Source organism: Anopheles coustani, chromosome 2 (assembly GCF_943734705.1).
Source record: "Anopheles coustani chromosome 2, idAnoCousDA_361_x.2, whole genome shotgun sequence".
Classification (NCBI taxonomy): Eukaryota; Metazoa; Arthropoda; class Insecta; order Diptera; family Culicidae; genus Anopheles; species Anopheles coustani.
Window position 1 is genome coordinate 83354455 of NC_071289.1, and position 13378 is coordinate 83367832.

Sequence of the window (13378 nt, forward strand, 5' to 3'; positions counted from 1 at the left end):
AGTCGAATCCCAAACCGGGATTGCTACCGCTGCGCCACCGCGCTCTGTGGCGACTAGTGACACTTTTACTCACTCTTGGGATTCGTCTCAGAGATTTGAAGCCTTGACAGGGATTCAAATCCCAAACGAGTGAATGAGTGAGCCGAAGAGTTGCTAGTCGTCATAGAGATTCGAATCCTGAGTAGCGATCCTCAAAAGTGAGTAAAAGAGTTATTAGTTGCCATAGAGAGTCGAATCCCAAACTGTATGCGTATTCATATACAGTTCGTATGTAAATTCGCAGTTTGGGATTAAAATCCCTTTTTGAGATCCGTATCGCAGTTTGAGATTCGACTCTCTGTAGCAACTAGCAACTCTTGGGATTCGAATATCCATGACGAATAGGAACTATTTTACTCACTCATACACTATTTTGGGATTCGAATCCCTGTTAAGTATTCAAATAAAAAAGAAATTACAATAACTATCCGTTAGAATTTAAATTAATCATTCAACAGTAAGATTAAACTCGATCACTCATTCCTACTCAGTTCGCCCATCACTACATTAAACCTTATCACACTTCAACAGAGGTATCATCAACAATTATCATTCCTTACCGAAGGGTGATGTTAATATTTGCAAAAAGTCAAAAGCATGCGTTACGAAACCTGTTAAAAACTGGGGGTGCCTCTACCCCACAATACAACCCGATTATCGTCCGCAGATAACCATAACTGCTGCAGTACCGCCATTCATCGGACAGCGAATTACATCCGCTTAGAGACGCTTGACGTACGCACCGAAGTAAGAAAATGGACCAATGTTTCCCGAGGTAGAACATTTATGCACAGTAAATTGGCCGTGTAATGAATCGACGATGTATTGCCGTTCTACGCCATACGCGTTCCGCAAACCGTTTCCTTTGCATACGTCTCTTGCTGGGCGCGCTTAAAAAACGCTCAACGAACTTTGATAGAGGCACGCAGAAACATGAACATTGTTTTGCTGGCGAACGACAAATCACCTGCAAACAAGTGGAGGTAATTTGTAACGCTCCGTTGTTTCCTTCCTAGAACGCCGAAAAGAACCCTGGCCTGCGGCACGATGAAGAACCTGATATTACTCATTCGATATTGCACACAGCAGCAACACACACGGACGGGATGAGGTTACTTCTGAATGAAGTGAAAGTGACCATCTGCAATGAAACACCATCAGCGCTGCATGGGGCCACGACAAAGTATGCTCCATCTCCATCCCCCCTACCGGTGCCACATATGATGGCGTACAGCCGGTTAAAAATAGGCCCCGCGGTCACACACATTTCACCAACCGCGGTGACGAACAGAAGAGTTTTGCAAATGGACCAGGGCACGATTTGCGCCGGGAGCACATGGCATCCCAACGTCTTCGGGGTTGGGCCACGGTCGGTTTTGTTGTAGAAGAAAGGTCAAGGGAAATATATCGAACGGATGAATGCTAACCTATGCCGCAAGAAAAAGGGCGAAGAAAGGGGCAAGTGTGTTAGAAATTTAGGAAAATTTATTTATTTAACTACTTTATTCGGTCCAAGGGACATTTAAATGTAGTGGAAAATGTTGAAAATTAATAAATGAAAATGATGTTAAATTGATCGAAAGAATCTTGAGTAACGTCGGTAAAAAATGGACCGAAAAAGGTGCAATTTTGTTGCAAGTTTGGATAAGTTTCTTTCAAGAGACGTTTAAGCCTAATTGAAAAACAAATAAAATTTGAGCCAAGCAATCTTCGTACAATAATAAACAAATTTAGTTTTTTGTGACAAAATTGTGTATTCAAATGACACCGTATTGGAATTCAATATCGTGTTGCGCAAATAACCCAAAAAGCATAATCAAAAACCTCAAACACAGCACTAAAGTCATATGCAAAGCATTGTACAAAATGCAAGCTCAAAACAAATAGTGCAAAATATGAAGCCAACCATTTTACCAGAAATATTTCATTTTATTTTATTTATTAAGGTATGACGGACGTTGCCGTATTGTTAGAGCCAACATGCTCTAACTAACTTTTTTGTTCTTAGGGCATTTCCTCCCTATCTTTAGGCCTTATCCCGGGCTTTCTCGGTTCTTTACCAGAAATAGATGCAGAAGAAAATTACCTCAAAGTAACTTAAAAACAAATTCCAGAACAAAAGAGTGCAAAAATGATATCAAATATCTGGGGAAGAACTTCGAGAAACAGATGAAGTTCAAAAGTCAAATTACCAAAACCATAAATACGGAAGATTAACTAACAAACATACTTTATCCCTTTATAAGCAGGAACTCGAAAACAAATCATAAAAACAAAATACTGCTTTACAAAACATGCTTTGCAAACAGTTTGGAATAATTGTGCACGAACGTTCATTAAGAAACTGCAAACAAAACCGAACAAGATTCCCATAATTATTCTTTATCTTCTACCACCATGGTACAGCACACGGTGACATCCTAGAAAATCTGAACAACAACTATTATTACAACAAGTGTGAAATGAGAAGCATCAACTTTATAAATCAATTTATCCTGCATAGGAGATAGGTTAATAAGTTTAGCTAGGTTAAGTTTTAGGTTTAAGAAATGTAATTTAATTTGTTTTTTTTTGCTGAGGGTTTTTTTCTAAATTTTTCCTACGATACGGATTCTAATGCTCTTCAAATATTCACAATGCCAACGCCAAAAGGTATTAAAAAATAATAATGAGCAAAACAAACTGTGAACCCGTTACAACTATATTATGAATGATGTAAAATGTAAATCAACAAAGTATTAATACTGAATAAATCATATACGACTACTACTAAACTGGACTGTTGTCTGGGTTTTTTTTCTGTTTTTTTTCTGGTTCTTTTTCGTTTGGTTTTCCGTAGGAATATCCGTAGGATATTCGTAATTCGGCTGACCTGAAATAAGCGAGGGCAGAAGGAGCGCTGCCAGTGACAAAAGGCGCAAATCAGCCGCCAAGAAGCTCCGTACCCGGTTCATACATACCCACCCCCGGATTCCCACACACCATCCCAGCAATAGAAAAACCGACGCACCTCATCACACCACATACTGCAATAGTCAATCAACACACACCAACCCCGCACACGAGTTATAATAACCGAGAAAGCCCGGGATAAGGCCTAACCGTAGGGAGGAAATGCCCTAAGAACAAAAAAGTCTGTTAGAGCATGTTGGCTCTAACAATACGGCAGCGTCCGTCATACCCCAATAAATAATAATAATAATAATAATACTACTAAACTGGACATAAAAAACATTTTGGGAACATGAAATTGGTGTTGCGTTAAAAAAAAAACAAAAAAAAACTTTTCCATATGTCAAACGAAATAAAATCATCTAATTAATACTTGTCTTTTGGGGGTGCGGCGCTCAAATGTTCTCAAATGCCATTTCGCCCGACAGTTGCATGACAAATGCACATGCAGTGTCATTTTTGGCACCCATCTTACGGCCGTCATCATATCTCGAGGTTCCTCGCATCTTTTGCTGCGGCCGGAAAAGCAGACACGCCGAGGAGCTTTCACTGCCCTTGAACACATTCGCCAACGGTTCTCTTTTCTGCGCACCATCGGAAACACCATCGGATGGCGAATGTTTATCCCTGTTGTTAAGTTTTTTTTCCACTTCTCCAATCCTTTTCAGGGGGACCGTTTTTGGCGTCCTTTCATTCTCTCCTGTAGCACTTTCTTGCTGCTACAAAACACGCTCTCCCGCTCTCACCTTTGGCCGATTCATTATGTGCATCCAGGACTACCATATAAGGATAAACTCTGGCTAGGCGAAGAACGCGATTGACTCGCTCGCTGCTTATGCTTTTGCGGAGGGCAGAAAAGTGTGGATTTTTCATCCTGTTTTCTTACTCACTTCCCTCTGCCATACATCGGACAGCTGTTGTCTTCCCGGGCCGTCCGGCATGGAAGATGCAACGGGAGGCACATTTTTTTTTTGTGTGTGCCTTCTCTGAGCACCAAAGAAAAGGGAGTAAAAATCAATATTTAACCAGCAAGGGAAAAATATGAATGGAACGACGAGAGCTGGGTATGGAAATGCCTACATAAATGACCCTTTGGTAAAGTGGGCAACATACTGGAAGTATGCTGCGTAGAACAAAAACGGGGGGAATTGTAATTCGCTTTTTATGGCAATATGGCATGGAAAAGTCAACTCACCTTCAACAACATTATGCGATAGATACGAACATGTGCACTATCGGACCATTTCAACAAACAAACAAACTTAAAATGTTGTAAAGCTTATTACCGGTACATAACATTATGACATTGGTAAACATATTTGCATTACCCCCGACAAACGGGGGTGACACTACACGGCAGGAACTTGAAAGGATTCCCAGGCAATAATCAATATACAACCAGCAGTACGTGCCGTTATTGATTCGTTTACACAACTCACGTTACACTTTGCAACTAATCCACATTAGAACGGCTTACGAAACCGCGACTGCAACGCGACTGATTTGCAAGCAATGTCGAAGCAAGAAAACCGCTTAAACAATTTTTTTGTTAGGAGGGTCTTCTGGCGAAACATTCAAGGTGTTTCTATTCCTTAAACGAAACCAATTGCAATCATGTGTAAAACAATTATCATGACAATAATTATCATAAGCTTCATTAATGCATTATTTTTACTTAAGTCTAAAGGATCGGAATATTGCTTCGGAAAACTTTAAACAAATCCAATGCAAATTGACCATTTATCTCTAACTCACTCATTGATACAACTGCAGAAGTTATGACAAAAGTAAACCTTACGCGTAGTTATTAACCGAAGGCAATTTGTGTTCTTTGCCGATTTGTATTTCAAATTTCCGATCTTTTTAGATTTCCGGTATCGATTTAGATTTCCGGTATCGAGAAATATGATGACTAATTAAGCATTCTGAGTCCAACCGGTATCAATTTTAGAAAATAAATTATTAAACTCCATAATGGTTTCAAAGTTGAGTGCTGCAATAACAAAAGAAGATTTCTATAATAAATCTTTTTAAAAATCCATTGTTCACATTCCATAAACACGACTTGATGTGGATTTTTTATGATACAATCCAAGAACTTTCTTTGTTCCAAATTGAAAATTTAAAAAATTTCAACTTCCGCGTGTGATAAAAGTAAACATAAATTTCCATCAATATTAAAAAGAGCAAGAACGTCCAGCAGATGGTAAGTGAACTCCGAGAGAAAAGCACTAGGGTTCACCGGACGGGAAACAATTTCCATTGTTTTTCCCCACATCAGGACATCAGCAAACGCGTACGTGTAAATCTCCGTTCCCTGCTGTGCGAGGCGCATTCCACGAACACATCCTAACGACCACATCCACAACGCTCCATCGGGGGAGAAGGCACATGCCGCTGGCCAAGCAACGGGAAGGCCGGGTTCGGGCCGGGCCGGGTCGCGTCTAGTACAGCGAGGCCAAGAGCAACCAAAAGCAAGCACAACGATGCCCAAAATCTCGCTTCTGCGCACAAACCGGTAACCGGGTAGCGATGACGACTACAAGTTGGCAAGTTGTAACCGCACAAACGTACACCATCACACCGTCCGTCGATGTCCTCGTTAGCCGATGAAGGTGGCGTACGCACAAACTTCCTTTCCGGTGCGGGGATCGTTTTTCCAGTGTGGCCCCCGTAGGGCCACACATCTTTTCTTCATAGTCCTACGAGCACCGAAACCACCACAATCCTCTCCCCGTCCCTTCACTCCAAGTGCCCAGCACAATCGGCACACGGTCACGACCACGGCCAAATACTCGCGCGCACGTAGAGTAGCCACATTTCGGGTGGCTGGCTTTGTTACGCCTTTGTCTGGGCAGGACGACATCGACGATGCTGTTACCGAGTGCCGGCGTTCGGCAAGGAAGTAAATGTTACACACAACCTTCCCCGTATAGGGTTAGTGGCCTTAGTAGTACGGCCTGTGTCTCCGGCAAAGTGTTCCTGCCCACTCCTTTTGTACTTGTCCTGCCATTTTTCTCTGATGACAACTGATGACTACCGTGGATAACGTATTTCATTTGGCCGCACTTTTATGTGAAGCAATAAATGCAATGAACATGCCATTAGGAGGTGCAATTTTCCTTTGCACGCACACACACACAATCAATCCTTGGGAACCGAGTGGAAAACATTTTTCCCCTTCTATCGCGCGAATGAAATGAAATCGATATAATCCGGTGAGAGCGCGAGACCAAGTGCAGCTAGCAAAATGCAAAATGTCATCGATATTTTCAGCATCGTATGTTTTAAATATCATTACTCATTATTTGGGCCAACGCTGGGAGGCAGGAGAAAACCACCACGGGTGGCAGTATTTATAAAGCAATCGAGGACGAGCCGAAAAGGTCAGCCGGATTGCGGCAAATCGATGGACATCCTTTTTTTTTTTGTTTCCCCCCCCCCCCCCCCCCCCAAGCCGGGGCGGGATAGGGTTTTCCACGGCTTTTTGGCAAAATTCGGTAAAGTATCAACAAACGCGCGTTGCAGAAGCAGCATCGATGATAATGGGAGAACCCACCGTTCCGCCGGCTGTCAGTTTTGGTCTCGAAAGATGTCTAATTGGATCTTTAGTCTGCCTCTCTATATATCAATTCCTTTAACTACCAGTCAATTAACAGATGGTTCGGTTTCGGTTCGGTACTGGGCGAAACAACTGCAACCGACCATATAATGTAGCGGTGGTGTTGGTGATCACGTTTGCTCCGCCGAAACAACAAGTGCATCACCGTCGTCGTAAAACGGTCACGTTCGCGTCACACAAGCTGCCGATGTACCGATGTCCTCTGGGGAGGGGGGAAAATGCATGGCCAATGGTGGCTAGATTTTCCCCCTGATCCGACCCTCCCGATCATATCATCCAGCTCCAGCGAGCCCAGAACGTAGTTGGACAAAACAAAATCTGTTTTGGCAGACGCATGACGACGACGACGACAACGTCTTGGCCGGCGATCCATTCATGGCGAGTCGTCACACAACAAAGCAACAGCGGAGACAGAGGCGCACCGTTTTTTTGTGCAGATTTTATTCATCTTGCTTGCTGTTTTTTTTTTGTTTGCTTGACTATTATTTTCCGCGAACCTTCTCGCTTCGCCTTGAACGGAAGCGAACCGTTCCGACTGAGCACAAGGGACAAATACACACATTCAAATCAAGCATCCGCCTGCACACAACACCGCCGGTGCAATTCTGCTTCTCTGCTGCTTCAAACGAAACAAGTTGCCTTGCAATCACTTTTTTTTAGTTTCTTTGCCCCCTCCCTTGGCGCCCACCAGAACACCAATCAACCCTCCGGGAGTGCGGAGTGGTACGCGATTGGGGTGGAAGGCCCACCCCTTTGCTGGTTCACCTTAGAACCCACCATCACACTTGGGCGCCATCGCGTGGACGCGGTATTCAAGCGTGTGATAGTAATTACTGTCTGCGATGGTACTTGTGTGAGAACTTCGGGCCTCTCTTGGGGGCTTTTTTTTCTCGCTGCTTCACGTTGCACTGCCGTTTCTTGCTACAAGAATGCCTTCGCGAAGGTATTTTCGAATACCTCCACCGGGCGGCCGCTACGACGACTGCCTTCGCAGGTTTGCGATGTTCGAAGTTGGTGCCCGAGGTGGCCTGCATGCCTGCCTGCGACGAGTCTCAATTCATGCGTAAACAAATCGACACACTCTGCAGAAGAATTGGACCCTACCAATTAGGCCCTGAAAGAACAAAGGCCGAGCGGTAGGAGGGGGCACCGTGCACGATAAAGCATCGTACGAATGATATGGACAAACGTTTGCCAAGCGTTTAAGGCCAGCATTAGAACCACGATTAACGAAATATTTCGTCTAGAAATGCTAAGGCAAGCATTAACTTAAATGCTGTACAAATGAGTTACATCTGTGCACCAAAAGTAGGAAAGAAAAACAGAAGCACTGTTCAACAGCTGTAAAAAAAACAACCGATAAAATAAATCGGCGTATCTCGTAAGTAAAAACGTTAAGACTTACTTTTTTTTTAATTAAACCAGGTTTTATTTTTAAAATTAAAACAAATCATAAACCGTCGTTTTTGATAATTAGAGGGCAAGTCACATTCAACTTTCAGTTCGATTTGCGTGTCTTTGCACTTGTTTTCCCCATTTGGATTTTGCAAAGCATTTAATTATTTAATGTACAATCAAATAAATAGCTAAGTTGTATTTAGAATTAGATTTTTCTTAGATTTACTAGCTAACGAGTTTTGTGCTTTATCTGAAAATGAATACTTAATTTCTACATAAAATTTCAATCACGCTTTTATAGAGCTGGGGTCAAATTTTCAACTTGTATCATACAAAATGTAGCTTGCTTATGCTGTAAGATTGATGATAATTTCGAATTGGTTTAAAACTTTACTTGCATTGAAATTCAGAAGTACCAGATGATGATAATGATGATGATGATGATTATGATTAGTCCCATCTGTGACACCAACATAGGTTTCAGAATGACGGAGTTGTCTTAAGATATTTATCAGGCATTTACTAAGCAAATTACGAAGTGACCCTTCGAGTTGACCAATGGATAGCACAATTTTCAACAGAAAGAAATCGTGGAACTACTCTCCGAAGTGCACGCCTAAAAACATATTGAAATTCAGATTTCGAGTAAATTTAACAATTTTCAAATAGAATATGTTATTAAGCATTAAATGCATTTAATCGCCAATGGATAAAATTTGTCCATTTGCTTCATCGCATTGACAAGTAAAATCCACCTTTCAAATAAATGCTTTAAAATACTTATCAGATACACATTACGGATCTATCTTCAAAATATCCTCTTTACACAGAGCCATAAAAATCTTATGTAAATGCATAGCATATGTATACAATTTTTTACATTCAAAGCGAAATTTTCCTCAAATAACTATCAATCTAATGAGAGTCATACGTGCCAAGTATCAAAATAAGCACCACTAGCAGAGCGAGTCTAATATGATAAGTTATGCTGTGGTACGCAGGTATGCTTATCGCGCAAGCATTCGTCATCAATCAATCATATTTATTCATCGATAACGAAACGAAACACTTCATTCATGAATTTCCACCCTTCATTTGTAAAATTAAAATAAGATGAATCGAACGAAAGTAGTAGGTTCAGAATCTCTTTTTGATCATATGTTCGTACCTTAATCATGTGGAGGAGAGTGCAATCAGAAAAACTGGTTAACAATCTCTGAAACCATCGAGAGATCGTAAAATACCCTTTGCCGAAACTGATTTAGCGTTCCTCGCCCGATAAGTTGCCCTCATGTAATGTTTACGCAGTGAAAAAATGTGCTTTGCCGGATGTGCTTTCCGGCGAATCTAAGGCGGATGATTAGTTAACCAGAAATTCCCGACACATACGCGTCTCTAATGTGTATTTTTGCCCAAATGTATCCAAAACGGTACACACATTTGGCGTGAATCATGCCGCATGAGGGGAAAACGCATTAAATGCCAGTTTTGGCTGCATACGGTGTGAAAATGGTACTTCCATCCGCACTTGCTTCGCACAGTACAGTTAGCCTATACCAAAGAAACTAATCACAATTCAACATTGAATATCCGACGTTCTCGAGCAACAGAACTGGCGAAAAACGGGTCTCGTTCTGCCGGTCTCCACATGGAAGCACATCAGAGAGTCCACCATTTTGAGCGGGTGCTCAAAGCTACCATCTTCCTGCCAGTCGGGCCACATTTGGCAAACCGTTCGCATTCTCGCCCCACAACCCTCCGCCAACGACGACGACGACGGCAGTGAGCCCCGAGATGCGCTCTTCTTTCCACTCCTTAAACACGCGTGCCCTTCGCCGGCCATCACGCCAACGTTCCGAATGAGCCGGGAACCCAGTCATTCCCATCCGTCTGCAGCATCTAAAAATTCAACCTTCATCAGCAGCAGCAGCAGCAAGCCCGCTCCCTCCTCCACAACACGCCGGGCCGGAAAGAATGTGTTCAAAATATTGTAAAGAAGAAAAATAATAGGGGAAACCATTATTTTCACAGACGCATACACACTCATACAGACTCGCCTCCACTCGTCCCGTGGTGTCGGGCCGCAACCCCGGCCAAGCAAAGCCCGTTCGCCGCTCATCATCTCCTCCTACACGGAGCGCACGCTCCGGGAAAATAACGGCGGAACGGAAAACATGAAACAACATCGCGTACGGATGGGTACGGAATTGGGGTGCTGCGCGCGGGGATGTTTGGTTGGTGTCGGCGGCCGGTCAATCGATAAGCTTTTTCTTTCCCTTTCTCGATTGCCCGCCGAGGTACCACCAAAACATCAGCATCAGTTTTCAGCATCACGGGAAGACACACGGACAGAACGCGCGACTCTCGTGCGAAGCGCCTGTTGATGTAAGTGTATGTGTATCGATTTCGTGCCCCCGGGTATCTCTGTGTTGGGTAGCATGATTCCCAGAGGAATGAATCCTACCGCTGCTGCTGCTGCCGGATCCGTGGCGGTGCAACACAACAAGGACACACGGCACACGGGCGGACGGCGGAGATGCGCATACGGAAGCGCAACATTCGTTCCGGAGCGCAGCAGCGCAGTAGGGAGAGACCGATGTTCTCCGTTCCCGGTGGTACGACCGTGTGGGATGAATGAAAACCCACCAAATACAACCAGGAACTCGCCGTACACTCTTCCCCGTGGCTTTCCGGCAATGTATTTTTCCTTCTTTCTCTCTCTCTCTCTCTCATCCATTCCCTTCGAATTTGGGTTGTCGACAGCAATGGTGCTTTATCCCAGAAAAATGTCATCCACAGTCCGTCCATTCTACAACCATTTCTCTGCGCATTATCAGGAATAATGTTGACTTGCCATGGGGACCCCTGAATGACTCACGGAGAAATGTCATCGGCCCGCTTGGGCACGGTGGTTTCGAAGTGCAAGGCCACACCGATTTCTTCCGACAAAGCAGAACAGGACCACACAGCGCTGCGGCCACAAAGCAAACGGTTCCTTCGATCTGCTGACAGAATTATTGAACCCAAAGCAAACAAATCCCGTGCGGTATGTTTCAGTATCCTTATCTGCTAGTTTGGGATACGGACGTATGCGGTCGGGGGGGATTGGCCTAGGTTAGATTGCGGGTCTACCAGAACGAACTGAATGTGAAAATGACAAATGAGAATTGTTTCTACTCAAACCCTCCAGTGGGGGAAATCTGGTGGAAGTTCTTACCGCTATGTTCGGTGAAGATGTTCGAGCCGAGTGTCCGCGCATCCTTGGACGAGCGGGGCTTGCTCCGGCTGGATCGTATCGAGCTGCCGGCACCGAGGGTTGAGGAAGTTCCGGTCGGCCGTTCCTTCACCTGCTGGGCACCCATGGCCGCCGGGTTACCGCTCCCTGCGCTCGCCCGAGCAGCAAGGACCTTATCGCCGTTGGACTGCGGGACGGTCGGTAGGTCGGTGGTGCACACGGGTGCACACGCGCGCGTTTGTGTGTGTCTTGAACACGGACACACTGGGTTATCTACGGGTTGCGGTTGTCCGTCTACCGGCGGACGGATTGCGTTGTGTGCGCGCGCGAGTGTGCGTTCTCCGGGGCGTTCGCGTCAACCAGCACACACATGCACACACTTCCGCGAGGCGAACGAACGAAGATTACGACCCGCCGCGCCGCACACCCATTGCTGATGATGATGAAGATGACCGTCGCAGGAGGGGTATACACAGATAAACACAAACAAAACTCGCCACAACTTCTCGCGAGAGCTTCTTCTTTTTCACCACTTGCACTTCGTCGTCGTTCGCCCTAAACACTTTTGGTGCGCCCCAACCCACACGATGGTTGCCCTTTTTTCCACGAAATCTCCTTTTTTCTGCGTTGACGACGGGCCACAAACACGTACACACCCACGGGCGCACGGGATCAAAACCACACGTTTGCGACTCCTTTCTTCAGGGACGCATTGCACTCCAGGAGCGAACCGAACACAGACACAAACACGCACAAACACTACCGGGTCGGCGCAATAGAGGTTCAACAAATCATCCACCTTGTTTGCCTCATTACGGCACCACTTTAGCCCTACTTCCTAAGCGTACTTCCTGCTTCTTGTGGAGCCTGCAACAAACACGAATTTTAGTATGACAGATGGTGAAAGGCTGCGCGTGGAAAACAAAAGGAAGCGAAACGTCAAACGAATCGCTCGCCACCCCACGGCCTACTGATGCTGCTAAATGTTGCTGCTGCTGCTGCTGCTGTTGCTCGGTTGAATCGGCTGGAGGAAAATCACTTCCTCGTTTTTTCCAGTTTTTCCGTCGCCATGGGGCCACCATCAATGGCAGTACGCCGCACGGTGTGAAGCGGCCAGGAAGGTGTGACTGCCAGAAGCCAAACACCGTGCCCTCGGAGCAATGAAAAGCCTGATCCACAATTACGGAAAAGAAAAGTCTCACTACAGGCGAAAGAAGGCTGGCCCGATGGGGACCTGGTGACAGATGCAAACCTTTTTCCGTCTCGTTTACGCAAGTTTTTCTCACTACACCGCCAGCGGAAGCCAGCTTCACAGCCGGATGGAAATTTTTTAAACCCTTTTCCCCGACATCAACTACCCACCCTTCGACAAGCAAAACTTTTGCAAGCTCTTCACAGGAGCTACCCCACCCTCAATCATGGCATTTATGATGGAAGGCGGGTGGGGAATGAAACGACATGCGGTGAAGCACTTTTCATTCAACCCTTCGAAAATCATTACTCTTGCCGTGGCAACACCAAACGGCGGCGGCGGCGACGACGCAGCAGCAGCGCAAGAAGACGAAAGCATTTCATCGGCTACGACATTGCTCACGGCCGCAAACGTTTCCATCGCGTCGCGCCGGAAACTTCGATCGGAATTTCTCACCACACGAATATTGCAAACAATTGTACCGAAAAAAGGGAAATGAAGCCAACAGCCTCTCGCTTCCGTTGTGCAGCCAGCAGCGGCTGTGTTTTCTTTCTGCACACTCTCCGCCGTGGCGCTTGTTTGTTCTTCTTCCCACTCCCGTATCGGTGTACACCAGATTCCTTTCCCGTCCCTCTGTGCCCTTGGCTTTTAACCCTCCCTCCTGCCACCACACACCCTTTCCGTAGCACGTACAACGCAAATGTAAGGGGGAAACAACTTGAGATAAACAGCACTAGCTAACGAACCCGCAGACTATTGATCGGAAGCAACTTTTCTGCTTCCCCCACTGGAGAAGCAAATCAGTGAAGTTTTCCTATTTCTTGTGATGCACAATCCGCAGCGTCTTGTACTGCAGTCGGTAGTACTAGCACGCACTACAATCAACGCCGACGACTTTTTGACAACTGAGCAGTGCATCTCAAGAAATGAAGAATTAACC

At 45.1% G+C, this 13378-nt stretch overlaps 1 protein-coding gene across 2 annotated transcripts in view; it reads right to left on the reverse strand.

Moving 5' to 3' along the window:
- Nucleotides 1-13325, reverse strand: part of LOC131263015 (tyrosine-protein kinase Abl) — a 31767-nt gene extending 18442 nt beyond the window's left edge. For both annotated transcript variants that reach the window (XM_058265141.1, XM_058265140.1), the window contains exons 1-2: nucleotides 13185-13325; nucleotides 11229-12113 (exon numbers count right to left, since the gene is read on the reverse strand). In XM_058265141.1, coding sequence (XP_058121124.1) covers nucleotides 11229-11373 — 145 coding nt within the window. In that variant the 5' untranslated portion in view covers nucleotides 11374-12113; nucleotides 13185-13325. The remainder of the gene's footprint in view (nucleotides 1-11228; nucleotides 12114-13184) is intronic.
- Nucleotides 13326-13378: the final 53 nt, after the last annotated feature.